The sequence below is a fragment of the Cottoperca gobio genome, chromosome 6 (assembly GCF_900634415.1).
Source record: "Cottoperca gobio chromosome 6, fCotGob3.1, whole genome shotgun sequence".
Taxonomy (NCBI): Eukaryota; Metazoa; Chordata; class Actinopteri; order Perciformes; family Bovichtidae; genus Cottoperca; species Cottoperca gobio.
In genome coordinates this window covers 6,962,093-6,988,032 of record NC_041360.1, presented here as the reverse complement: position 1 = coordinate 6,988,032, position 25,940 = coordinate 6,962,093, and the positions used below count along the sequence as shown (strand labels likewise).

The following is a 25,940-nucleotide window of genomic DNA, read 5'->3' as shown; positions in this document are numbered from 1 at the left end:
TAAACTTCTTTTTTTTATTCAAAATAATCAAAGATACAAATATGAAACAACAAAACTGAAAAAACAGACAGAACAAAAATTCAGATGGGTGATATCTGTGAACAAACGATGAACCTAGTATTTTATACAAAAGAAGACGGTAGACCAGTATGTGTGTGTGAATAGGTCTGCAAAAGCCAAAAAGTATGTGTATGTGTGTGTGTGTGTGTGTGTGTGTGTGTGTGTGTGTGTGTGTGTGTGTGTGTGTGTGTGTGTGTGTGTGCGTGTGAGTTTTGTCTCAGTTCATCAGTAATTCCATCTGCACTAGTCTTGCGTTGGTGTCCCCGGCCATGTTGTAGGGAATCATACCAGCAAAGGTGATCAGGGCTCTGGCCTGGCTGCGAAGTTGCTGTCAGCAGGAAGGGAGGAGGAGAAGGAGGAGGAGGAGGAGGAGGAGGAGGAGGAGGAGGAGGAGGAAGAGGAGGAGGAGGAGAAGAAGACATGTAGAGCGTTAATATACTTCCACAGTTTCATACAAAACCGCCCAAAACATGTTTTAATTGACTAACAGTTCTCCAACTGATAGAAATGACAAGCTCATATTTCAGTGTAAAAAATGTTTTCAATTCCGAAGTATCAATATTGGTATCGTTTCTCCGTCTTCTCTCACTGTATCGCTAACTCGTCTTTCCATCTGTCACTCACCTCTCGCCTCTCATCTGTCTGTATTCAGAGTCGCAATGTTTGCCGCCTGGAATGCACAGATTTGATTGGCTGAGTAGCATCACATGGGATGGCTTAACTCGCATGTAATTGGTCTGTGAGTTTCCTGAACCGCTAAACCAGTGTCGTAAGAACGAGAAAAGCTGCGCCGGTTAAAATAGAAGCGCTCCGTCAACATTGAAAATCCCTTAATAATTTATTGATTATAGGTCCGGGTCCGGATAGGTCGGCGTCTGGGTCCGGACTCGGACCGCGGTCCGCCTGTTAGTGACCCCTGGTATAGGCCTTACAAATAAATGATTTATTATGCTCTAGTTTACTATTTATCTCTTTTAGCGGTTTCAGTTTGTCCCTCTGCTCTATCAGAATCCGTCTTCTCACCATGTCTCTGTCATCTATGGTCCTCTGTGGTCGTCCTGGTGTGCCCGCTGGCGCCCCCTTCAGGCGTTTGTGCTGAGTGAACAGGATGTTCATGGTGGCCAGCAGCACTTCAGACAGGTTGTGGCGCACCTGGGGACACAGAGGACACTTTTAGAAAGAGAAGAATGCTGTGTAATATAATTATTGAGTGTTCAGAGGTCTGGATTTCACCTCATCACTGAAGTTCCTGAAAGCAGCTACTCTCTCCTCCACACTTTCCTGACTGAGAGGAAGAAGCTTTAAACGCTCCATCACCTAAGAGAGAAACACAGAGGAGCTTCACATATTCATCACTTCAATAGAGTAATCATGGTATCACATACTAGGCCTGTGACAAAATGTTACTTTATTGGAAGTGTTGGGTTGCACTCACGTCGTAGGCTCTGTCAACGTGACCTGCGTGGTACTCATCAAAGAACGTCATCAGGTCCAACAGCAGGTAGAAAGTGCTATCAACAGACTTATCTCCTGCTACGCCCTGAGAGCGATACCTGCAGTGGAAAGAGGAAATGATTTAGTTTTTACATGATGCTCTTAAATAGATTCAAACTAGTGCATGGTATATGTGTGTGTCCTTACCGCTCAGCAATGGCCACTGCAGTGTTTTTTAGCCTCTCCTTGTTGGACTGAGGAGCGCTGACCTGGGCAATGACTGGACTCAACAGTCTGTTCATCAACTCCAACACCTTATCTGGGTTCTACTCGGAGACAAATGGAAAGAGACAATGAGACGGTGAGAAGACTCAAAGCCACCAGCTGCAAACAGAGCACAAAATTAGCACCATTCGGCCGGTAAATGATGCTTCTTGTGGATTTGCTCACTCACCAGCCAAGAAAACAATAACTATCTATTGAGGGGCTTGGAGAAAATGTGAACATTCACTAGCCATTTGGTCGAATGCCAGCAACTTTGTAAGAATACAAATAAATAAAATGCTTTACTGCCATGCCATATTAAATGTGTAGTACATTTACAATTATACATGAACAGAAAACAAAATATGGATGCAGAGATCACAGGGAAAGGTCTGCTCACCTTGGCCAGCTCGTAGAGTTTGACCGCCTCCTCAAATAAGCCCTTGTTCTCGGCCTCGAGAGCCACTTTACTGATGATGGCTCTGGTGTCCCCGGCGAACTTATCTATGACTCCAGGCTAGAGGGAGGAGGAGGAGGAGGAGGAGGAGGAGAGGAGATCAGAGTGAGACTGAGGAAGGACAGTTCTTATGTTAAAGCAGAGGGTAACTATCATTGAGTTGTTGGTCTGATTCTAGCAACCAAACATTAGATCAAACAAAATCATCCAAAAAAAAAAAAGCTAAATAAGTAAGGTAATAAAATCCAGACATCTGATCCATCAACATCTGTGGCATTTGCATTTATATGAATTTTCCAAAGAGTGAAATGGGATCCTGTTCGGCAGAATTGCCTATTAGTTAGTTCATGTCAGAAGACAATATTCATAACCACCATTACCAAAGCAGTAAGCCTGCGCTTGACTTGCTTCCAGGGACAGGCTGACTAACCCTTTGGCACCAACAGTTTCCTACAACCAACAAAAGCCAATTACAGTCTTCTGATAAATTCCATTAGCTTTTAATTCTTTAACTAATCAAACATTAAAGGGCTGGCCTAAATTGGCTCTTGCTTGATGATGCAAAGACTTAACAGATGTCTCTTATCAAAAAATATTTTCCAATTATGCTCTATTAAAGTGCAGTCTAGAAACATTTTAAATAATAAACGTACAGACTGTGGGCTAAGGTATGTCCAAAAACACTAGTATACAAGTAAACCCACAGTTTTACTTGTACTTCACAACACAGATCAGAGACTTTAGTATCAATAACACTGATTGTGACTAAATGTGATTGCTGACCTTGGTGCCACATTAACCACATTATACTTCAAGCCTTCATAATACTCCAGCAAACTGCCATCTGTTGTGTTGTACACAGCAACCATATACTGTAAAAAATAAATCCCCACCAGCCACCACTGCTATATTAATTTAACATGTCATTAGCTAAGTAATAAATATACACATCAGTCATCGTCATATACATCAGTCAGTATGTAGCGAACAGATTCACAAGACTCATGTGGGTGAAATATACAGCTATTTCAATTTGAGGAGAATAAAATATCCTCAAACGTCACATCATGCAGAGTGCTGCAGGCACGGTGAGAAATGTCAAGAAACGTTGGACGCGAAGGCGACAAAGAAGCAGTGTGAAGAGCTTTTTGATCCATGACAGTGAAACAATATGCTGCTAAATGAGGACGTGTTGAAGAAAGGGAAGATTTCTGTCCTTGTCCGACTGAAACCCCCCCCACATAGGAGCAGGAAGAAAGAGCGACAGAAGAAAAATGTGAAGCAGACAAAGAAGGAGAGAAAGGCGTGGCAAGAGAGCAGGTGAGAGACAAAAGCATGTCATAGAAACCCATCAACCACAGAAGAGATGAGGAGATCAGAGACACGTCGTCTTACCTTCCTACTGCCGTCCTTCTCTAATCTCCCCAACAGCATGTCAAACTGTGGAGGAAGAACGTATCATATAAACACACGTAGATACACTGTCGCACCAGAACAATACCTGGAACCCTGAGACAAATCCTACATTATGAAGCTTAACATATTCAGTTTCTTCTGTGATGTTTTACTGGATAATGAAAGGTCTTTGCAGGTCTATTCAGCAGGTGTCTCAAGTGGCTACTTCTGGTGAGATTGGTGTAGTCCGTGTCCATTTAAACATATTTAAACTCAAGAGAAAGTTTCATTGGGATTTTTAATGTGTAAAATTTGTTTTTCACTAAATTTTGCAACTAATATTGTTTCCCAAACTAAAGTGTATTCAAACGAATAAAAACAATTCTTAGATTTAACGGTTTAACTTTCAGTAGCGCCGTGTTGGATGGGTGATCGTTAGGAACTAATTAGATGGATATGCTGAGATCCTCTATAATAGATCTACTGACATGCAGATTCTTAAAAGCTCATCTCGGAAGGTCACTTCAGCTGCCCCATCATCTCGTGGGAAACTTGTTATTAGTATTTTATGTCTGTGTGTATGTGGGTCACTCACCTCTCGACTCTCTATAACGAGCTCACTGACACAACGCATGAACATGTTTTCTCCCTGGCTGTCTTTCTCGTTGCTGCAGAACGACACAGGAATTAGAAACAGAGGCACGGTCGTGAACTTCACAAGATAAAAAGAGCTGAATCTGAGTCATAGTATTTGTCACACATCCTCCTCTCCTTTACCAACTATCTGCATAGTATCGGGTCAGAAATACAGGGTGTTCATGAGAGAGTGTAGGATTACTCACCGTAAGAAGTAGAAGTACTGCAGGGCTTCCCGAGGATCAGTGGACTCAAACTTGCGAGTGTACAGCATGAGCAGACGGATAAAGTTGAGACGGCGCACCATGGGAGGGTCACCGGGCTCCTGGCTCACTGCAGAGAAAAGGTGAACACATCGTGTTTAACTAAAATGACTTTCTCAAGTCCACCCTACAGAATGAACGTGATTAGTGATTACACTCACACAACTGAGCGCTTTGACCAGACGACTTCAGCAACAGCCGAAGCTCGTACAGGACCAACGCCACGTGCACAGCATGACTCCGAAGTCTCTCAACACGAAACAAGAAAGCCACCGCCGCCTCAAACTGAGCCGTCAGGAACAACACCTGGAAATACAGGAAGGGCTGCTGGCTGGCAGAGAAATGAGACTCTCCTGTTGGACAAAAGATGAGAGAGGGAGTTGGTTCAGATGACACAGAAAAACATTTTAATAAAGTATTTCTGCATTAAACCGGCATGTCAGATGTGTTCCCACATCTTTCTCTTGGAGTCATTTCTTGACTTGCAACAAGGGTCAGCAGCCGGACTCCAACCGGGCACATCGAGTTGACGTGGTCCTTTGTTAAAGGCTCAGGCTGATTGTACACAGTGGACGTCTAATGAAGGGAAATAATACACCTGTGGGCGTTTCATAAAGTGTATAAACAAAATAAACAGGTATTGAAAATTGTCTGACAGTTACTACAGAAAATCTTCCAATGCCCTTATATCATTTATTTTAATGTATTAAAACTATAATAGCATCAGTTAAACTCCCGGTCTGTATAACTTTTGAAAGTTGCTATGGCAACTAACATGCAAGAATTTGAAAACGTTCTGTCAAGCGCAGGTACTTAGTCATCAAGTTTACTTTTTAATTATAATCCTTAATCCTCCTGCTGGCTGAAAGTTTGAGTGGAGCAGGGTGGACCATGTCAGCCATTTTATAGCCTTATCTCAGACTTACAGCACTTTAGTTCAAAAAGGGAAAGCGCATGAGAGAAGAAGAGAGGGAGAGAGCGGAGAAGAGGAGAAAAGGGACGAAAGAAGAGAGATAAGAGTGTGGGTGTGAGGGGGGGCTGCAGCAGATTGTGCAAACAAGAAATGAGAAAGAATAAATTCACATGCAAGCAGAGAACACAAGAAAGAGGATGAAATCAGTGGGAGGAAAGAAAGAGGGGAAACAGCGGCGCAGGTGTAAGGAGAGACGGGGATAAAGGATAAAAGGAGAGGACAGAGATGCAGCGAATGAAGGACAGAGAAACGGAGAACAGACGAGGCAGGCGAGCACTGGCAGCATGTGAGAGAAATGAAGAGAGGCTTGGGGCTTTACGTCCCGCTGTGAGGCAAGATGGAGGACAACAAGGAACACCGTGCCAGACATGAGAGAAAACAGAATGAGGCTGCAGGCTGTACTTCCCAATGAGCACAAGAGAGTGGGAGAGGGGAAATGGGAGCGGGTGAGGGCTACTGAGAGAGGGAAAGAGTGCAGTCTTATCTAAACGGAGCAGGATCGGCCCGTGCAGAAGGCAACCCCCAGGGGAGAAAACTGTGCTTTCTCAATCTGTGGGAGAGAAGGCCTCATGCCCTTCGCTCGCCTTCTTTGAGTATCAGAGGGCACGTGGTTGCTTATGAGGGTAGTTTTATTTTGGGTGCAACATCAAAGTCAAAGTCTATCCAATAGCTCATCTTCACTTGTGTTTAGGGATGAGAATAGAAAACATTTTATTGATACCAATGTCATTATTGGTGTGATTATTTATCGATGCTTTATCATCTTTCTGTAGGCCTACGCAGGTTTATGGCGCCTACGCAGCCGTTTTATTATCTCTGAGTGGCTCTGTTCAGCATTTTTGTAAGTTTCAAAGACAATCTAACTAGCACTCCAACTTCCTACAGGGATTGTTTAGGCGTGCAGAAGTAAAAACCTACACAGGATTTGAACATCAAACTCAATCTTTGTTGCATACATGCAGATCAAGGCCAACAAGCCTTCCACAGCACAGTGTTGAGATATGTTAAGTACGTGACAAAGAAAAACCTTGTCCCCTCCTGTAATACTCATTGTGTTGAGACATCAAGGACTCATAACTATTGAAGAGAAATCAGGGAAACAGTGTGATGCAGCCAGGAGGAAGCATGGATGGGCGAGAGTTTAAGCTGCAGCTGTTTCTTTTCACTCGACTGAAGGCATTTGATAAGGCCTATAGAGAGACGAAGCGGGAGGCGTTATTTAATTTTCTGCACAGGCAGCGGGTGACTGGCAGTTGAAGCACTTCCAAGCAAGAAACTATCTCGTCTGAATCTCAAGGACAAACGAGGAGAAACTGTGTTGCTATTTCTACATTTGGCAGTTTAATCAATTCAAAAACAGATTCTGACATGCTTTCTCAAATTTATGAACCTTTGTTCCTGCCTGCTGTGACAAAGGGTTCGGAGCTGCTCTTTAGCATTTTTACACAGATCAATACTCCGTGTTGGCAGATGTTCTAAGCTGAGGTAGTTAAAACTGTGAGAGGATACGTAAGATCTTAATCTTAACTGATGTCATTTGCTCTATACATTATATGTACCTGCTTAGCACCAAGAGGTTCTGGCTCTTTTAAAAACAGAAGGTAATAAAACCTAAGAGGCAAGCTGAACAATGTACACATGGCTGCAGTCAATGAGCCAAAGCTAACCAAAGGAAAGCAAACATCTGTGTCCTTTCTGGAACAGCTTCTCAAATACTATGGAGGAAACAACATGGAGGGGGAGGGGCAAAGTGATGAATCACAATTGTGGAGAAGTGAAAATAGTTTTAGGGCTGAAACAGAAATGCAGTTCCATACCATAGTCCTCCAGCAGCTGTTTCTGTAGCTGTGGCAGCGTCATTCTGTCCTGAGAAGAGCTGCTGCCGTCATCATCAAAACACACCTGGTTCAACTGCAGGGACGAAACACAGTAAACACTGTGTAAAGATAATGGTAGGAAATGCAATACTTTGGTTCAAAGCAGGACCGCTCCACTAAGACATTAATGTAAGACATTAAAAGAGCCACACAAGTCTAAGGATTGCCAACGGTGAAGCCTTGGAACTTATGATTTATGAATGTATGAGTTATGATCATTAACTGGGCCAGCTTCTCCAGTGTGCTAATGCTGTATATTAAAATAAACTAAAAAGAAAATGAAGTATAGTGCACCTTAAGCCAGAGGTAGTCTTCCGTCTTGTCTGCCACCTCTCCGTGGTTGTCACTGATGTCACATTTCCCGATCAGACAGTAGACGGCTCTCTTGTAGGGGTCGGCGCTGTTCCTCAGCACTCTGCGATAGTGGAGACGAAGCTTGTTCTCTGAAGTCGGAGAAAGGCTGAAAGAGAGAGATCAAAAGGCATAAATGATAATACAGTTAAACCTTCCTGGACATCTGTGGGCATCTCAACATATACAAATACAGGAAGAGCTGAGGAGTTCTCACCGTCTGTCAGGGCTGTTCATGTACTCCTGAAACCAGGTCTTGAAGTCTCCGAGCTGATGTTGCACTCGGTTCACAACCTGCATGGCTGCATTCAGATCTCCACAACGCAGACAGTAGTAGATCACAGCCCACACTGGATGGCCCTCGATCTCACCATCCTGTTGCGCACAAAGACATGTATTACAATGCTGACATTATTCCACTGATTTAATTTCATTTTTTTAAAGCATTCAAATTGAGTGCATTACCTGCATGCCAGGTAGGGGCCCTGGTAGTTTGATGTTCAGGAAGCTGCGGACTAGTTGGTACGTTCCTGGCACTCCTCCTAGTTGGGCCTGATGGAGGTTCCCAAACACAGTCACCATGGTGTAGTTTTTATAACTGAGAGAGGAGACACACATATACAATGAGTTCATCATCATGGTGCAGTTAGGCGTAAAGGTATGAACGTCCAGTGCTAACTTAGATCCACTAAAAGCTGAACCTCTTCAAAAACAAGCAGTTACCTGTTCTCCAGGAAGCTGTGCGCCTGGCGTACGAAGGCCATTTGCATTTCAACAGAGGTGCGACTTTTGAGAGTGTCTTTGGCTGGAACCAGCAACACGTCTGTCATCTGCTTCACCATCAGCCACATGTCGGATACATTCTGGAGGGAAGAGAGAGCACGACAGTCACCGTTATATAAAGCGTGTATAGAGGAAACAGAATGTTTGCAGAGGACATAAAATGTAAATCTGAAAACAACAAAGTCATGGTGAAAGCAGATGTTCTTACCTTGTCATCCAGGCTTTCAGCAACAGAAGCACATAAATCTCCCAGGTTAGGCTGAATGTGACCGTTCACTATCTTCTCATTAAAAATGTAAATCTGAAAAAGGAACAGGTGGCGATGAAGTGAGAGAAAGAAAAAAAAGAAAGAATTATAGGTGATAAGCTCCCCATATTTTCAAATGCTCTATTTGCAGGTTACATTTCTATATGTGAAGATTAATGTTTAAAAAGTTTAAACCACCTACAACTCAATCCTCAGCTTCTAAAGTAAAATAAATCCCTATGACCATCGTGTAAAATGGTTAGCGACAAAAAACAAGAAGAAAAGGATCAATATGTTTAAAAGGTCATCAAAGAGGATAACAAAAACTAGACAAATGACGCCGCATGCAATGTGTCGACACATGGTCAGAGGAAAAGCTACATTTAAATCAGATCAGAGACTAACAGAGAGAGAAAGAGAAGGTCAGACAGGATGAGGGAGGAGGGACGGTAGAAAGACACAGAGGGAGAGTGAGAGAGAGAGAATTACCCTCGACCGACCAATCAATCGATATGTTTGATCTGTCACTTCCTGTGACCCCATTTTAACTGAACGATCAGACCGAGCATCACAGACAGACTCATCTACACATCCGTGTTCACCTCACTTTAGTCTATTCTAAGAGGTGGCTTTTCTTTTCTTTATATACTAACATAATTGTGTTAGTACTGAAAGCCATCACAGCCAGATATATAATCTATGTTACTATATTAACTATTTCCTTTCATATCTACAATTTGTCACTAATGTTCATTCGGACAAAATAATAATAAAAAATACTGTTGTAATATATATATATATATATATATATATATATATATAGTCTGCAGATGTTTTTAGTTCTCTCCTTTCCTTTGCTCTGTCTGACTGTAGGTGTGTGCGCACGTGTGTGTGTCGCACTTTGCGAAACAGAGCGGAGGAGAGAATGTGAATGCGCAAAGCAACGCAGTAGACACTGAAGCGTGCGTATAAATTAAATAAATAACATAAGCGTTTAGTTAATTTAATAAAAGAGACTTGTTCAATGTGAACAGTGAGTTGTGAATATTTAATTTAAAAAAAAAGAAAAAAATATACATATATAGTTTTTTTTATATTTTATATATATATTTACAGGATTCTTAGCAAAAAAGCTAATTTCATGTTTTCATGTGAAAAACAAAAAGATAATCAAAGATACCGTGATGAGATTTCTACATTTCTGTTTAATGTTAGTAGTAGAACAAAGAAAAAGAAAAAGAGATAATGGAAGATATTTTGTATGGAGTCTAATTTTTTACTGTTCATACTAAATTTAAGTGCGTGTGCCTTTGAGTTTCAATGTACAACAAAATCATCAGACTGACGGCGACAAACCTGTCGTCCATAGGCCACCTCCACGCTGTCCAACGCACTCCTTCCTGGAGCAGTCACCTCACTCACAAAACTTGGCTACAATAAACAGAGAGGCAGCAGATGACTTTATAAATACACCGCACACAAGCAAGTAACATTTCTAAAAGGAAGTTCAATTAAGCTAGAAACAGAAACGCTAATAATGTACCAATGAAACCGTCAATTGTGTCTAACGTGACAATAAATTAGCATCTTAAATGAATGCTCTGTGTTCCCATGCCTCATTGCATGCTGGGATAGGCTAACACACACACACACACACACACACACACACACACACACACACACACACACACACACACACACACACACACACACACACGATCAAAGTATTTTACTTTACTCAGGGAGAAGATAAAAATAGTGCTGATAAGTCTCAGATGTTATTCTGGTTAGTTTAGATGAGGAGGTAGACAGCTATGAGTACACAGTGTCAAGAAATCTGCCTCAGAGGCTTGAGGCTTGTTTTTAAGTTAAGACATATTCAGTCCATGAAGTTCAAATATATTACAGTATAGATGCTTTTTGTGCATGTGAAAATGACAAAACGACACTGCTGCTCAATGATTTCCTTTTTGCACAGAATTAAACAATGTAATATATCAATCTTTTCTACACAGTCCACAACTTTAGGCACTTAAACTGAGACTGATGAATTAGATTTAGATCTTTAGTTGCAAAATATCAGAATGTGGAAACCTGACTTGCTCTGGAAGTGAAATCTGTAAATTCAATCCTAATACTAACAAAATAAACTCATCAACATAAATAATACTAACTTTTGGCAAGGAGTGTAAACCTCAACAGTCCAAGCTGCAAGTGTTCTGCAATATGAGCTTTCCCATTAGGCAAAAGAGACGAAGATGAAGATAAAATAATAAAGTCATCTCCTCTTGTAACTGTGGAGGTGTTTCCTGTACCTCCACATCCTGACTGAAGTCCAGCGCGTCCTCTCCTGCTCCGAGTAGTGTGTGCAGCACTCTCTGCTTCACCTGCTCCCACTGGACCAGCATGGACTCACGGTGGTACTCTTCAGCCAGCAGGAACGTCTGAAACACATCAACGTAGGAAACAAATCACACTCCGTGTATTTCTGCGCACAGGTTCGGACATTCTGACATTGTGCATGTTGGCGTACAGCATGCAAAGCAATCAGCAGCTTGATGACATCTTGAAGCAGTTTTGTCTCTTTAAACGGACGTGAACGCTACAGAGCTTTTGAAAATGAGAGAAAAAGACTGTTTAGTGCCACGTTTCAGTTTTTATATTATTATAGCTAATATATTGCCTTGGCAGTAGATGGGTGGAGGGCATAGATTATAGCAATTGATTTAGTGGAAGAATAATTCTCTCCAGTAGGTCGACAACCTGGGCTACACACATGCATGTACATTATATAAAGGGGGCTTATCTACACACACACACACACACACACACACACACACACACACACACACACAGCAGTCCCCTCTCCAGATTGTACTACTCCACCAGGACACAGTGCCGTCTATTTTAACTCTCCATAGAGACTCAAAGTGAGATAATGGGAGCGTGAGATAATTGAATCTTTCCAACCTGCAGCTCGGGGAGATACAAGTGTAGACTCAAGCTACCTTTTACTTGGTTAACTTGGTCACTGCCTGGATGTCAAAGCGTTTACTTTTTACATTTCTGACTTGCATAACTGAAATCGGTCAAAAGCTCTGATGGAGTTAAAATATTTCAGTGCAGCAAAGATACAATGGAGGTCATTTAAAAAAGCGTCTCTATGCAGTTTGCGGAACAGAGAACTGGACGGTTTTATTTGAATGTAAAATGTCCCCACATACATATCCCTTCTTCACCACCGCTTAACAAACAAAGTGAGTCTAATGTTAAACATTCATTAAATGTTCAGATATATCGTCATCAGATTTGTGCGTCGCTCAAATATTGATAACGGTATCTGCCTTGAGAATCCAAAAGCGTTGTCAAGCGTTTGCTGCGAGACTGCACAACTTTAACTCGATTAAATATGTCACTTAGCCGACCAACAGCACACGCTTCATGTGACGTGGAAGGTACAGCGCTCAGATGGAAATCTGCAAGAACATCTTTAACATCCGCTTTCTTAATCAGTGCATTTAAGTTTTCCACCCATGAACACAAGTCCCCTTCTTCCTCTCTCAGGGAGCAGAGGGAGATAATGGGAACGGCAGCCAATTAAACTCAGGGCCTATTAGCGCTGCACATCAGGGAAGCCATTTCAAAACCATTCCCTAAAGGTTTGCACCAGAAGGACTTTCAGATCCCAGCGAGCACAAATGACTAAAAATCTGTTTAAATGTTCCTATATCGTGGTGCGCTAATCTCCACACACACACACACACACACACACACACACACACACACACACACACACACACACACACACACACAACTGTATGTGACTGTCGTCTTATTGCTGCATCCTGTCCTTTACATGTCAACAATCTCACCTGTAAAGAAATACAGTAGTGAGCAGTGGCTTTAGGCCTGTGATGCTGCATTGTAGGATTTACATGTCTCCCTATCTGTAGCTCTTTTTCCAAGCAATGAGACAGCAGGCAGATACTGACCCTGCGGCGAGACTCCTCGATGGCAGACAGGAGGGCGTTGTCCCGTTCATTCTTCAAGAAGCCCTGTGGACGAGGAAGAGACAGATGCAGAGGGAGAGGCCGGGACGCGTGACAAACGCATAGAGAGAGAGAGACAAGACAGAAACAGAGAGAGAAAGCAGAATATATTAGAATCAGAGATAAACTGTATGCAGAGTATATTTGGAAAGGTGCACCGTGAACGTCTCTACGGGAGACAGAAGCTGCGTCTCAGTCTGCCATCCTGTTTTTCTCTGCCCTTCCTAGACATGTGCAGTCCCACGCACTGTCAGGATTATAAAGTCGCCGCTTCATTGACACACGTATAGGCAGACTAGAGAAATGCTTTTCAAACGCCATTTTGCTACGAGACAGCAGTCAGCATAGCCTCCATTTTGAAGTCATCTCAAGATGGCTGCCCCTGCATACATACATCCCCCTCCTCTGGTCCTTCCTTTGACAATTCACATCCCACTCAACCGATTATAGAACTGCTCATCCTATACACAAGATCTGAGGCATGAAGTGAGTAAGTGCTACTTGTGTAACAACTGGAGAACACGACAGCTTCTCCTGCGAGTGAAAGTCAGGGAGCGCTGACGTGCAAAAAAGACCGACATCTTGAGAAAGCACCAAAATGGCGGCTGCGCTGTAATGCTCTGCGCTACTGAAGCGTTAGCGTTGGAGTATCAGAATAAACAAGACGACATAAGAAATCTCTTCTTGCCTGTGCAGAATATCATTTTACATGTGAAGCATTTCAATAGAGCAACACAGATCAGAGAAGAAACTGACGACAAGGGGACGCCAAACATTCAGAGGAACCTCTTCAACAGGAACACAACACAAAGATATTCTACAGGTGATAGAAGCTGGAATCAGCAAACAGTTTATCGGTTAATATTTCTCATTTGATCGTCTAATGACATTAAAATCAAACCAAATACATTTTGATGTGACGTACTGTGTGAACACATGAACCACCAAACAGAAAATGACTTTCCCTTTTGATTTACATTCCTGAGAGTGTGTGTGTGTGTGTGTGTGTGTGTGTGTGTGTGTGTGTGTGTGTGTGTGTGTGGACATTTAAATATTGCTGCTGTAAGCAAGAAAGTTTATATAACCATCGGCCTTCTACTTCTGACATAATCGTCTGTCAGCTAATAGATATCAGATAATAGCCATTTTAATTCACTGATGATATTTTTAGCAGCGTCTGTCTTTGCGTCTGAAGTGTGTAGAATCTGCCAAGCACCTGGTGAGACTCTTTCTAAAAGCTGACTGGAGATCATTCTGCTCTACAGGGATGTGGGTGCTCTTGGCTTCTATCTCTCCTCTCTCGTGTCCTTATTTCCCCCCCCCCCCCACCCCCACCTGCTCGTTGCTCTGCCTACTTCAGTCTCATTTCCTCTTTGAGGCTCTCAGCCTTCACCTCTGTCTGTCATTGCGTTCCTCTCGTTCCTCTGTTCGGACAACTTGGAAGCACAAAAGGTCTACTGTGAAAATGAATAACTTCTTAAAAACAATGTCGAGACCAAAGTAACTGATAATTACTGCATTGAAAGCTCGCCAATGTTAAATTGCTGGGCCAATTAACATCGTCTTGATGTATTACACTATCACAGTTAAAAGACGGCGACGTGCCATCATCTGATAAGTAGGACAGCCGTTTGCTTCGGCTCTAAAGGGTCAGCAATGTGCCTTAAAATACAAGAAGACCAGTCACGCTTCTTTAGATCTTTGTTTGAAAACCAAAGCAGAGCGAGGGGCAGGGGTTCAGTCCAACACGACTTTTATGTACTGGGACAATTGGTGTAGAATTAACACAACATTCAATTATTTGTAAGCTGCTGACATCACGGAGTCTTTAGGTTTGTGAAACGTAGTTCCCTTGCAGTTTCCCAGTTGCATTATTTGCCATTAGGAAGGGTAAAACTAAAAGGTCTAACTTGGTCTGGGGAAAATGCGTCATACTATGTGAATCAATTGAGAAGCAAATAAAGTTTCTCTGTCTCACCAACCATTTACCTTTCTGGTCCATTCCTCATACCCTTGGTTTCGCTGCGCCCGCTCCCTCAAGCTCTCTTCCTTTCTCCATCTAACTTGTTCTCCCAGGAGAGGCTGAGAATAGGTCTATATTTAACCACTCTAACCAGAGAGCTCAGGTCAATGCTCACTGGAGAGCTGCACTGGAACAAGGAGTAGAGTTGTTGCAACAGAGGTTTATGGGATACATGTACTACAAGGGAACATGAGACTGATGACCCTCATTGTAATTCCAGTAAACTGGAGGCGTAATGAGACAGTCATCTTCTCCAGAAACGGGGGGGGGGGGGGGGGGGGGGGGGCGTTCTTACGAAAAGCTTCTAAAGCAATGACGGCACAACCAGAAAACTGCGCTGGGCAGTCGTCTCAGCATTTTTGTACAACAGGAGGCAAAGATTTTTTATTACTGTCATTTAGTGGCCTGTTGCCAGCTGCACTTGCACTGACACTGACTTTGCCTATACAACATTCTTTGTGCCAAATATAAACTGACAACTTTGCCAAAATTGCCATTTGTCTGAGACGCAAACGCAACATTTTTTATTTTTGCCTCAAAATGTTGATTGCTGTTGATTTTTTTATCTTACAAACTTTGGATATCAGTTCCCCTTAAGGATTGTGTCCAGTTTAAGTACATTTTGAGAAGATTTATCACAACATATTTGTTGCCAACGTCATGACAGCTGTGTAATTTTGATTTGCACAAAGCCTTAAGACTTGGCATGCTATTTAGTCTGAGACACATCGTACCCAGCCTTTCACTCTGACTAAACACTGCCAACGCCTCAATTCCTCCCTGTATTTGTTCCCAAATGGTAAAAATAAACATTAAATAGCAAAAATGCATCATATAGAGCCCATAGAAAAACACAGAAGACAAACCCATGCTTATCACTTTCAACAATCTATTCAGTGCTTGGCAATAGGTGTATCTAGAGATGTACGTTTTCAGTTGCCCCACCCCTGTATTGTGTCTCCTCAGAGATCTGCAACCCACTGAACACCCACAGCCTGCTGGCCAGACGGCCCAGAAGCTTTTACAGGAACAGGAACACAGCCACAATTTATTTTTTAATGATTAGACATAAATCAGGAAATACTCTATAACTGTTAAATACCAATGGCAGGCTAAACTGAGTAAAGAAGGTAGAATTGAGGGCTAGTCTGCCTTTATTTGAAAATACAACCGATGGAAATGTCAATCTTTAGCTCTAATTTGTGCTATAATGTGCAAATATTATGACGATCTGTGGACATGTGACTGCGTCTCTAGAAAAATCCACGGGACAAACATGAACATATTTTACAAAATCACTTCAAATTGATCCTTTGAAAAGGTCTGTATTTCGTGTGAGTGCGTGTCTTCAAATACGCACGTTAACATCAATTCTCTGTGCCGGCACACACAGGCCCTCGTTCCCTTAGCCTTCGGTCAACATAGTCACACTGTCTGCGTCTGAATGCAATCTTACAGTGTGTTTGGGGAAATCAGCAAGTCGGAATTTCTCACCCTTTTGATCCGGCTTATTACACACTATGAAATATGGCATAGAGATAAATGGTCTCTAGGAATCTAAGGGTTACATAAGGACAAAGTCAAAGAGCCGTGAAAGGGGAAATAAAGACAGGGAGCCTTGCAGTCATCGAGAAGGTAAGAGTGGGAGGCTTTCTGTCCTCATTTGCCATGACACAATGAGCCGACCAGTGCCTGTGTGTGTGTGTGTGTGTGTGTGTGTGTGTGTGTGTGTGTGTGTGTGTGTGTGTGTGTGTGTGTGTGTGTGTGTGTGTGTGTGTGAGAAACCACACCCTTCACTTCCTGTGTAATATAAAATATATATGTAAAGTACTACAGCATGTATACACATTTGTGTATATATATTGAAACTGTGCCGTCGTTAACAATCATTTTATACAATCATCGTCATGTCTATGTGTGCAGCCGCAGACAATGTAGCATGACCAGGGAACAGATGGGGAAAGACAGACAGGTGACAGAAAAGTGTGACAGACAAAGCACATGCCTGTGAGTGAGTGGTGTGTGTGTGTGTGTGTGTGTGTGTGTGTGTGTGTGTGTGTGTGTGTGTGTGTGTGATTTGTATAGGAAATACTCACTCATGCTGAGCGCCTGCCGGCCTGGCAAACAGACTGACAGATGAGAAGACGGGATGAGACAAGAAAGAGTAAAAAATAGTTTTTTTGTTTCTTTGTCTGTGCCCAGGTATCTGGGCTTTGACAGCCCGGGAGACCTGCTTCGCTCCTCCGCTTCTCCATCCCTCTGTGTTGCTGTGCCAGGGCAGCAGCAGGGGCCGCCAGGCTGGGGCGTGTTCCCTGCGTCCTGTCGAGCCGGCATGGCGGTTGGCTTGCAGCCTTTCCTCTTTTCGAAAGCAGGCCAGTGACTCTTGTGCGTGAGCCGGAGTACAGAGTAAAAGTGCCACATCAAGACTCACTGGAGGTGGTTTTATTGTGGGAGGGCCGTACCAACTGAGCGCTCAGACACAGGGGGGATCCACGAGAAGGAACTATGGATTCATATAGAATATCAGTTCCTACCATCAGCTGGCACCCCCCCTCCATCCTCTCTCTCTCTCCCTCTATCCCTCCTTCACTTCATCCCAGCATCTCTCATGGCCCTCCGCCTCCTCCCTCCCTCAGTCTCACTCATTTTTGTCGTTTTTTTTTTTATCCATCTATGCATCCTTCCTTTCTTCCCTCCCTCTCTCCTTCCTTCCTCCCTCCCTCAGCTCAATGCAATTATAGTAATGGATTTTTTCCCCCTCGGTTGATGGCTTCCGACATCCTGTCTTGAAATGAGGCTAATCATGCTCTTAAGGGTCATGTTTAGTTAATGAAGGGTTTGGGAGGCACATGTGGGAGGAGGAGGGCGCATTCCTATATGCAGCCCTACTGTCACAGCACACACACACACACACACACACACACATGCCATACAGCCGCATTAATATGTGCAGGGACGCACAGACGAGATGCGAATGCATGTGCCCACGTGCAGCCAAATCCACGCTAGACACAGACATTCATTCATAAGCACATGGAGAGACACTGTATGCCAGCAATCGATCGCAACTGACACAGATACAGGCATGCAAACACAGCACAAGGAGCCTGTGCACGACGCACGACGCAAGACACACACACACACACACTATGTCAGTAGTGCTAGTCTATTTCAGCAGATGCTCTGGGCTTAGCCAACTGCATCGGCTGAATGCATGCCATCTCTGCTGAGGGATATGTGTGTGTATATAAAGGGTTAGGGTGGGCAGGAGGAGAGAAAGGATGTAAAAGGGAGAGGGAGGAAAAGAGGAAAGACCAGAAAGGAAAGAAGGTAAAGTAAAAGAGAAAAAGAAGAGTAAGCCGAGCACCAGCTGAAAGAGAGCGAGGTGAGGAAAAGGAGAGAGAGCCCTGGCAGAGAAAGATGGAACAGTGAAAAGTGAGACGAGGACACAGAGACAGAAAAAAAAACTGCAGCCGGTAGCCATTTTTCCACCAGCACTGCGCTCCGCCTTCCTCTTCTACAATTAAATTTTTCTGTCCATTTCTTTTATGTTATGCCATCCTCTTTAGCTGCTTTTTACCTCCTCTTTTCTCTTGGTTTCAGCCTTTCTATATACTTCTATTCGTCATACTCTTTTGTTTTTCACTGTATACATTATCTTATGACATAGAAAACAGAAAACCAAGAATTGCTGAATACCAACCTGAAGCGATTCATCCATGACAATTACCAACACACAGAACATACGATACAAATGCCAAACTGGCAGAATATAGAATAAGGATTTAATTGTAACAATGTGTACTATGTGGTGACAGCCTGTAGTCTGTTGGGTCTATTAGTTAAGAAACATGCTTTTTATTTACATTTTCAGATTTCCAGTTGGAACCTAGCCTGCTTCTGTCTAAATCTCCTTTTAAGCATACATTCATGCCCACTGTAGATAAGAACCACAAATCTGTAAGCATAATCTGAAACAATCAAATCCAAATAATACCAAACCCCATTTGGCATACTGTACAAATAATAGTGACTAGGACAATCTGGAAACAAGCCTGATAACATCCGTTTGGACTACATTGTAATGTTAATTAATACAACATAATTATGCACGCTGCACGATACTTAAACAAACCGCATCACATTTACTGTAGATGATGTAAAACTAATCATCAACATTTTGGCAAGTCATGGGAGTGAAACCCATGACGTATACAAGTTTACAACAATACTCGGGCCACAAAATGATTTACATTTTCAGAAGTGTTTTAGTATCGTTGAGTATACACGTCTGCTCCCTCTACGTTTGAGCAGAATAGTTTGAAAGGGGTGAGATATAAATGTATCCACTACTATACACTGAGAAACAGGATGAAAACATATTTACAAACCAATGCATGTAGCCTAGAAACATTGTCTGCACATAACTATCCACTCCCACGTCCATGAAGCCCTGAATCTAGGACTCTTTGTACGTGTAAAGCCTTGTATAGTACGTATCTCTCTCTCTCTCTCTCTCTCTCTCTCTCTCTCGGGTCTCTCTCTCTCTCTCTCGCTCGCTATCTCTCTCTCTCTCTCTCTCTCTCTCTCTCTCTCTACTCTCTCTCTCTCTCTCTCTCTCTCTCTCTCTCTCTCTCTCTCTCTCTCTCTCTCTCTCTCTCTCTCTCTCTCTCTCTCTCTCTCTCTCTCACAAGTCAGCCATTCAAATATGTTTTGCCTTATTCCAGTGATCAAAGGCAGTTAAAAAATACTGGTGCATCTCAACATCCCTCTCATTTACGGAGAGACAGACACATATGGAGCTCAGGAGAATTCAGCAACTGCTCTGAACCAGGACAGAGGGAGGAGGGAGGGAGAAGCAGTACCAGGCGGAAGGAACAGGTGAAGATGGTCACGTGATATAGATCCTTGTTAAATCGTTACAAATCGGAGCATTGTAAAAGATTAGGTATTGTGAATAAAATGAACACCACAAGTTAAACTGTTGTCCATGGGTCACATTTGGACAAAAGTTGCACAGTCGACAGGAAGCCAATACGAAGGTTAATAAATGCATCTCACTGGTCAGCTTAAACCAGATATGTTGTGTATTTTTATCTGGTTAACTTCCAACCATTGTTCATCAGTATGATGCAATATGTGCATTTCCTTTGACATACAAGTGTACCAATCCTGCATTGTGCTGCGGTCTTGAAATATCTCAGCTAATTAACCTATTTTCCCCTCAGTGCACTAAAGTGACTGAAACAACTTTCCCAGCAGGATGTTAAATGGAGATCAGGAGGAGGGAGAAAGCAGGCTGAAGTGTGGCTGGGTTGATCAGAAAGAGGCTCAGTCTTCATAGAACAGAAACCACCACAGGCTTTCCCTGTTGTTTTGTTATTCATTACTAAACAGGTCTCCTGAGTCTGATTAATTTTTTGGCTCCCTGTCATCAAGCCAAACAAAACCAGTGAGATTAGAGCCACAATTTACAGTTATATTCAACTGTTTGTATATCTCATGATCTTGGTTAAAAGGAAATTCCTAAGTGCCAGCAGCCATCTTTTTAGATGACTACTCACCTCAGTTCTGGCAAGCTAGTCAGATACAATGAGTGACCAAAAGTGTTAACCCCAATGCTTTGTAATGTACGGTCTTCTTATAAACCAATAAGCGGAAAAAGGGCAAGAACAGAGGGAGGGAGTGGCTGTGTGTGTGTGTGTGTGTGTGTTTGTGTGTGTCCACGTTGCCAGATGCTAAGTGCTCTTCCAGTCAGTCAAACCCACCCAGGCTAGCATACATCCGGCTGACCAAGAAGAATTGAAAGATGAGGAAATGTAAAAGAATGAAAGGTGGACAGTGATAGAGGGAAATAAATATATAGAAAAAGAAAGAATGAAACAAACTGATGTTACATCTATAGCTGAAGAGGTCATCGAGAATAGAAGGGCTGGAGAGAGATGAATGAACATATAGACAGAGGATTAAGCAGGGGAAAAAAGGATGGCGAGAGAGAAACAGATGGAGCTTGGGGAAATGCAGCAACTTCTCTGAAGCGGAGGAAGAGAAAGCTCAAAAGAAAAGCAATAAGTAGATAGGAAAGGTAAAGATGAGGTACAGATCCTTGTTGGTCATCAAAGTAAACACCACATATTAATAAATGCTTAAACCATTTCAGTAACCTATCCGTCCAGTAATCTACGGACAGAGGGTGTCGTATGCTGTACAGTCTGTAAAGCCCACTGAGACAAATGTGTAATTTGTGATATTAAGCTATATAAATACATTTGATTTGACCCACTGTTTTAGATTGCACAGATTTAGAATTGCACTTCTAAAACCTTGTCATGATTGACAGTTGGTTTTCCTCCAAAGCATTAAAAATCAATGCAGCAGAACCAGAGACATTGGCCTTTTCCCAATAAAAGAAAGGTTAAAAGTCCAGGAAGTGTTGTCGACACGCCCGTTTTTAGCGAGGATGGAAACAGGATGAATCGAATTATACATAGTAAAGCACCCATGTTGAAATCTAAACTGCATTTAACCCATCCTAGTTTCAGGAGCAGTCGGCAGCTACTAGACAGCGCCCAGAGAGCAGTGTTGGGGTGCGGGGATAGCATTTTGTTGATGTAACCAAAAAACACAGGTTAAGCAAATGATGTCATGATTTGTTTTACACAGTTTCCCCGTGTTGAGGATATTGTTTGTCTAATTTCACCATGAACTGTTGAATAAATTGTTGAAGGGGTGGGGGAGCTAAACTACGTAGCATCTCATGTGAACAAACATTCGTCATCAACTAAAAAAAGTCAAAGCTCATTTTAAATAGTTTATATAGTAGTTGTATTGTTTTTGTACAGGCCTGTGATCAGGAGGTACATATGCATGTCTCATAGCAGCACACTGTAAGGAATTACAAATGCATTTGAAATTGAATATCTTATATTCATAAGAACAATGCCTTCTTATCAAAATGATATCTGCTACATAGTTGAAGAACCTTTTTTGACTTTCCTTGTAGACAGTCATCGAATTCTGCAATCTTTTTTTAATTTATTACTAAAAATTAAAGTTATTAATATTTATTGTCCATTAAGAAGTGTGGTGATTAATAGAGGTGTTATTCCGTTGTTATTGTCATTCTTTGCGGTGTGTATTTAACAAAACAGTTAATAGCCTAACCTGATATATTAAGTACACAATCATTTGTCATTTTTATCAGCAAAACAATATTGATAACTAATCATTTTACAAATGCACCTTTAGTAAAGAGTGTGGAAACATGAGGCTACTTTGCAAACATGTGTGCCAACAATAACATCAACTAACATGACTACGTGCATGATATTACATCTTTTAGCTGTCCCAAAAGTCCGTGCAGAACTTGGGAAAAGGGCTTTTAGTTACGCAGCTCCGGCTGCCTGGAACCAGCTGCAGAATGAGCTGAAACTCAGAGAGCTGGTCTCTCTGAACAGACTTAAAGCAACTCTTAAAGACATTGAAGCAGACCGCTGTGTCTGTAAATGTTTTTATTAATGTTGTGATTGTTTGTAACTGTGCTGCTGCCTATCTTGGCCAGGACACTCTTGAAAAAGAGATTTTTAATCTCAATGAGACCATATCCTGGTTAAATAAAGGTTATAAATTAAATAAATAAAAAATCACTTTGTGTGTCACTTCTAGCTTGTGTCTTTTTTTGACAAACGTTAACAGACCAGAAACACTCATCTAGGATTCCTGCTGATGAAGGATCTTGTAGTGTGCAACGTCCAGTTAGCGGTCAGTTGTGTAGTGTGAAAACCACAACGACTTTAAGACAGCAAGTGATCTGACAACTTTGAAAGTTGTGTAGTAGGAACTTGGCTTTAGCGTTTTCCCATCCATGCGCACTGTATTGGCAAGTACGTTTCTGTAACTCTTTCCCTCCCTGCTTCACAGTTAAAGCTGCACACCAGCATCATTGTAAACATGTTTTAATTTCAGATATAGAACTCTAGTCCTTTCTTATGACTAAACATGACAAAGTACAAACTACGTATCTACTACAAGTGTGAAAATGCTTTATTCCGACACAGTTCAGCTGTGTTTCTCTGTATGACAATGTGTACACTGGATCAACACAATCAAAGTGTGGCCTTCAGAACCATGTATTATGTGTCATGTATCATATATGTATTATAACTCTACAGGTACAGTTCCTGTGACTCCATGAATTATGTCTTAGACTCACTAACCAACTAGAGACAGGTATAAAAAAAAAAAAAGAATGGAAAGGCTCATCAGTACATCTTCCATGTCCACAATAACCTTCATCGACCATAAAACAAAGCCTACTGGTCAAGCCGCTGGTCAAGCCGCAAGCCTATTTCTCCAAGGGAACAATAAACTCACTGAGTCACTGCGTGTATGTCCATCATCTGCCACCACTTGAACCTCCGCCCCTGCCACATTTCTGGACCTAACCTAACACCGGTCAGATTTGATCATCTATAACTAATTAAAGTTACTGCCATACTTCTGCCAACATTTGAACTATGTATGCTTAGACAAAGTCACTCTCCATTATTATGATATCTTAAACAATACAAATTGTACTGTGTCACAAAAACACTCACTGGAGAGTCTCTCTAGTGAGACCATCTATGGAAGTATGATACGACTGCAAAGCTAGCAGCCTTGTGGCCTATTAGTTCATTCATACCTGTATGTCAGTGTCTTTCACCGGCTCCAGGGGCTCAAAGGTGGTGGCTGCACTTAGACTTTCCAACCTCTGGGAAATGTGGAAGATGTCTAAGCCTCTGGAACCGAGGAGGATCGACCTGAGAGTAAAAAAGAGAGGTGGTGAGAATAATGAATGAAATGAAAATACTAAACTAAGAGCAAGACTGACAATGAACTGTAGTTGTGCTTGACAACCACTAGAGGGCACACAAGGCTTTGTTACTATTGCAGTACTACCAGTTGGCTAAAGATAATGCCAACCCCAAACAAATAACAACTGATGTTTGTGTTAAGGCATTTATAAGGACAATTAAACAAATAATACAATAAATTGTATCAATAAAAAAAACTAAATGTTAAACATGACTGAATGAAACTTCATCTTACATATTCTTAGAACAAGAAGCCTGTATTGTGCAGATGTCTCACAGGGGATCAGTGGAAATGACTTTAATAAGTACTGTTTCAATTTACATTTCATCAACAGGTTGACAGTGCTTTTAAGATTTTAAATATTTAAGTGTCGAAATGAATGGGTCAGTACGGACGCTTTACACAACTTTAGAAAGGTGTCACAAATATTAGGTTTCCGGGATTAGAAAGTTGTTATTATATCAGAAAGTATCAAATCAAATGGCTTTGAAAGACACACCCTAATGCAAACCAAATTTAAAACATATTATCTATTATTACCAGAAAAAAAAGGGCACATCAAAGCAGCAAATTGATTTGTATTAGGATGTGTATAGTTTTTGTAAACACAACTCAGGAACATACTGGATCAATGGATATTTTCTGACTGTGCAGCATGATCCTGTGTGCATCGGACGTCTTCCTTACGCTTTTACGTCGGCAGCATCTTGCGAGGTGCGAGTCAGGGTACGGGATCGAAGCCTCTCCCCCGCCTGCTGGATCTCCTGGAGGTTCCTCTCAACATGCGGCAGCTCTGACACTGCTTCTGTCTCAGCAGCTAGCTGCTCTGCCTGCTGCAGAAGCTCCCCGAAACCCTCTGCATCCATAGCTATAGAGCGAGAGGAAGAGTGTGTGAGTAAAATACAAATGCAGTATATTTGGATTACAGCTGAGAGATACAGTATAAAGTACAAAGTGAGGCCTGTCACTCGATGGACAGTGTTGCAGCTTTTCTTTCTGGTTTAAATACTGTGCTCTATTACATTTGATTAGACATAAAATTACTATGAGGTTAAAATGACGACTTTCCACTGACTTCCAATTTGAGCATTCAAATCTACATTGGGTGAAGTGTTTTATGGAAACAACAACAAACCTGACTTGGGGAAATACAGAATTATACAGACACATTGTGTCTGCTTATTTACATGCAACAGCTCAAGTACCCCTAACATTTGGAAAAGCGATAAGTGCAATGTTAGTGACCCTCAACATACCCTCACTTCAACAGATTATGTATTTCACTTGCTGAAGACCAGGCTTAAGGCAACAAAACAAGCACAAGTAAAGATAGCTGTTGTACAGGCCTTGCACATCTGCAGACACCTCACCCTCGGAGTCATTGATTGAGGAATTCAGCAGGAAGGATTTATTAATAGTAAACAACTTCATATTTAAACCAAAAGGTAGCACTTTAACCATAGTCATAGCTGCATTTTAAATCCAACACACTGGAGTAAAGAGCAAACACAACAATAAAGGATCAATAGGGACACTGTAAATGGAGACTACAGAAGTAGAAAATATTCATGGACCCATCAGAAACAAAATCTTTTGACAGCTGACATAAACTGGATGACAACTACAGCGCGCGCATGGACTACAGTGGTTGTCACATTTGTTTAGCGTTAGCACAAAGCTAACACCTCGGCTAGCTAGTTTAGAAAAGGGAAAATTAGATACCATAGTAACAACTATGACGACAACCTTATGTTTAGACAAGTTTCTTTCCCGACCTATCCTTGTAGGAATGTTACGGTAGTTATATTTATGCCAAAATAAATGGCGCTCCAGAGTTAGCTAGCAAGCTAAATGGCTAACTGACTCTCGCATGCTCGCAGTTGCGTCAACTTAAAACATTTAATATTTGATTGCAGGCAGACACACTTATTACCTGTTGTGTGGGGCTGAGGTAAGTATTGTCCTTACTGTATTCCTTTGGTTAATGTATTAACAGTTTACCTCTTATTCAATGTTGCCCAGCAGTAGCACAACATGCATGAAAGTATGTTATTTGGCCCGGCACTTCTGGAGTTGAAGCTGATTGGACGATAGCCGGTCTTTTCCGGAAGTGCCGCTTGCTCGTATTCTTCAGGATGTGATACGGCGATGGACAAACCGCGCTGCTCTGCCAGTCGGACGGGAGGACTTTAACAGTCTAACGGCAAACTGTAAACATATTTAACAGAAACAACAGCCCGCTTTCAAACCTACCTAAACACCAGTACAGGAC

The 25,940-nt window shown here is 42.0% G+C and overlaps 1 protein-coding gene across 3 annotated transcripts; it reads right to left on the bottom strand.

Moving 5' to 3' along the window:
• On the bottom strand, positions 1 to 25,820 carry nup93 (nucleoporin 93). 3 transcript variants are annotated; one of them, XM_029434369.1, is made up of 22 exons: positions 25,670 to 25,820; positions 24,356 to 24,536; positions 23,496 to 23,613; positions 12,733 to 12,795; positions 11,056 to 11,184; positions 10,097 to 10,171; positions 8,702 to 8,794; positions 8,434 to 8,573; positions 8,176 to 8,308; positions 7,928 to 8,085; positions 7,654 to 7,819; positions 7,300 to 7,393; positions 4,671 to 4,862; positions 4,453 to 4,579; positions 4,206 to 4,278; positions 3,611 to 3,655; positions 2,159 to 2,275; positions 1,702 to 1,820; positions 1,496 to 1,613; positions 1,294 to 1,377; positions 1,084 to 1,212; positions 1 to 388 (listed from the first exon to the last, which is right to left on the bottom strand). In XM_029434369.1, the coding sequence occupies exons 2-22, from the start codon at positions 24,532 to 24,534 to the stop codon at positions 278 to 280; spliced, it is 2,463 nt and encodes an 820-aa protein (XP_029290229.1). In that variant the 5' UTR covers positions 24,535 to 24,536; positions 25,670 to 25,820; the 3' UTR covers positions 1 to 277. The 3 variants fall into 3 exon arrangements, with proteins under 3 accessions (XP_029290229.1, XP_029290228.1, XP_029290230.1); XM_029434368.1 differs by having other exon boundaries at positions 25,602 to 25,764; XM_029434370.1 differs by lacking the exons at positions 24,356 to 24,536; positions 25,670 to 25,820 and adding an exon at positions 24,293 to 24,354.
• Positions 25,821 to 25,940: the final 120 nt, after the last annotated feature.

Coding starts and splice junctions, on each gene's coding strand:
- nup93 (XM_029434369.1), bottom strand. CDS start 24,534: ATGGATGCAGAGGGTTTCGGGGAGCTTCTGCAGCAGGCAGAGCAGCTA. Junction 23,614..24,355: donor GATGCTGCCGACGTAAAAGC/GTAAGGAAGACG, acceptor TTTTACTCTCAG/GTCGATCCTCCTCGGTTCCA. Junction 1,378..1,495: donor ACGTTGACAGAGCCTACGAC/GTGAGTGCAACC, acceptor TTTCTCTCTTAG/GTGATGGAGCGTTTAAAGCT.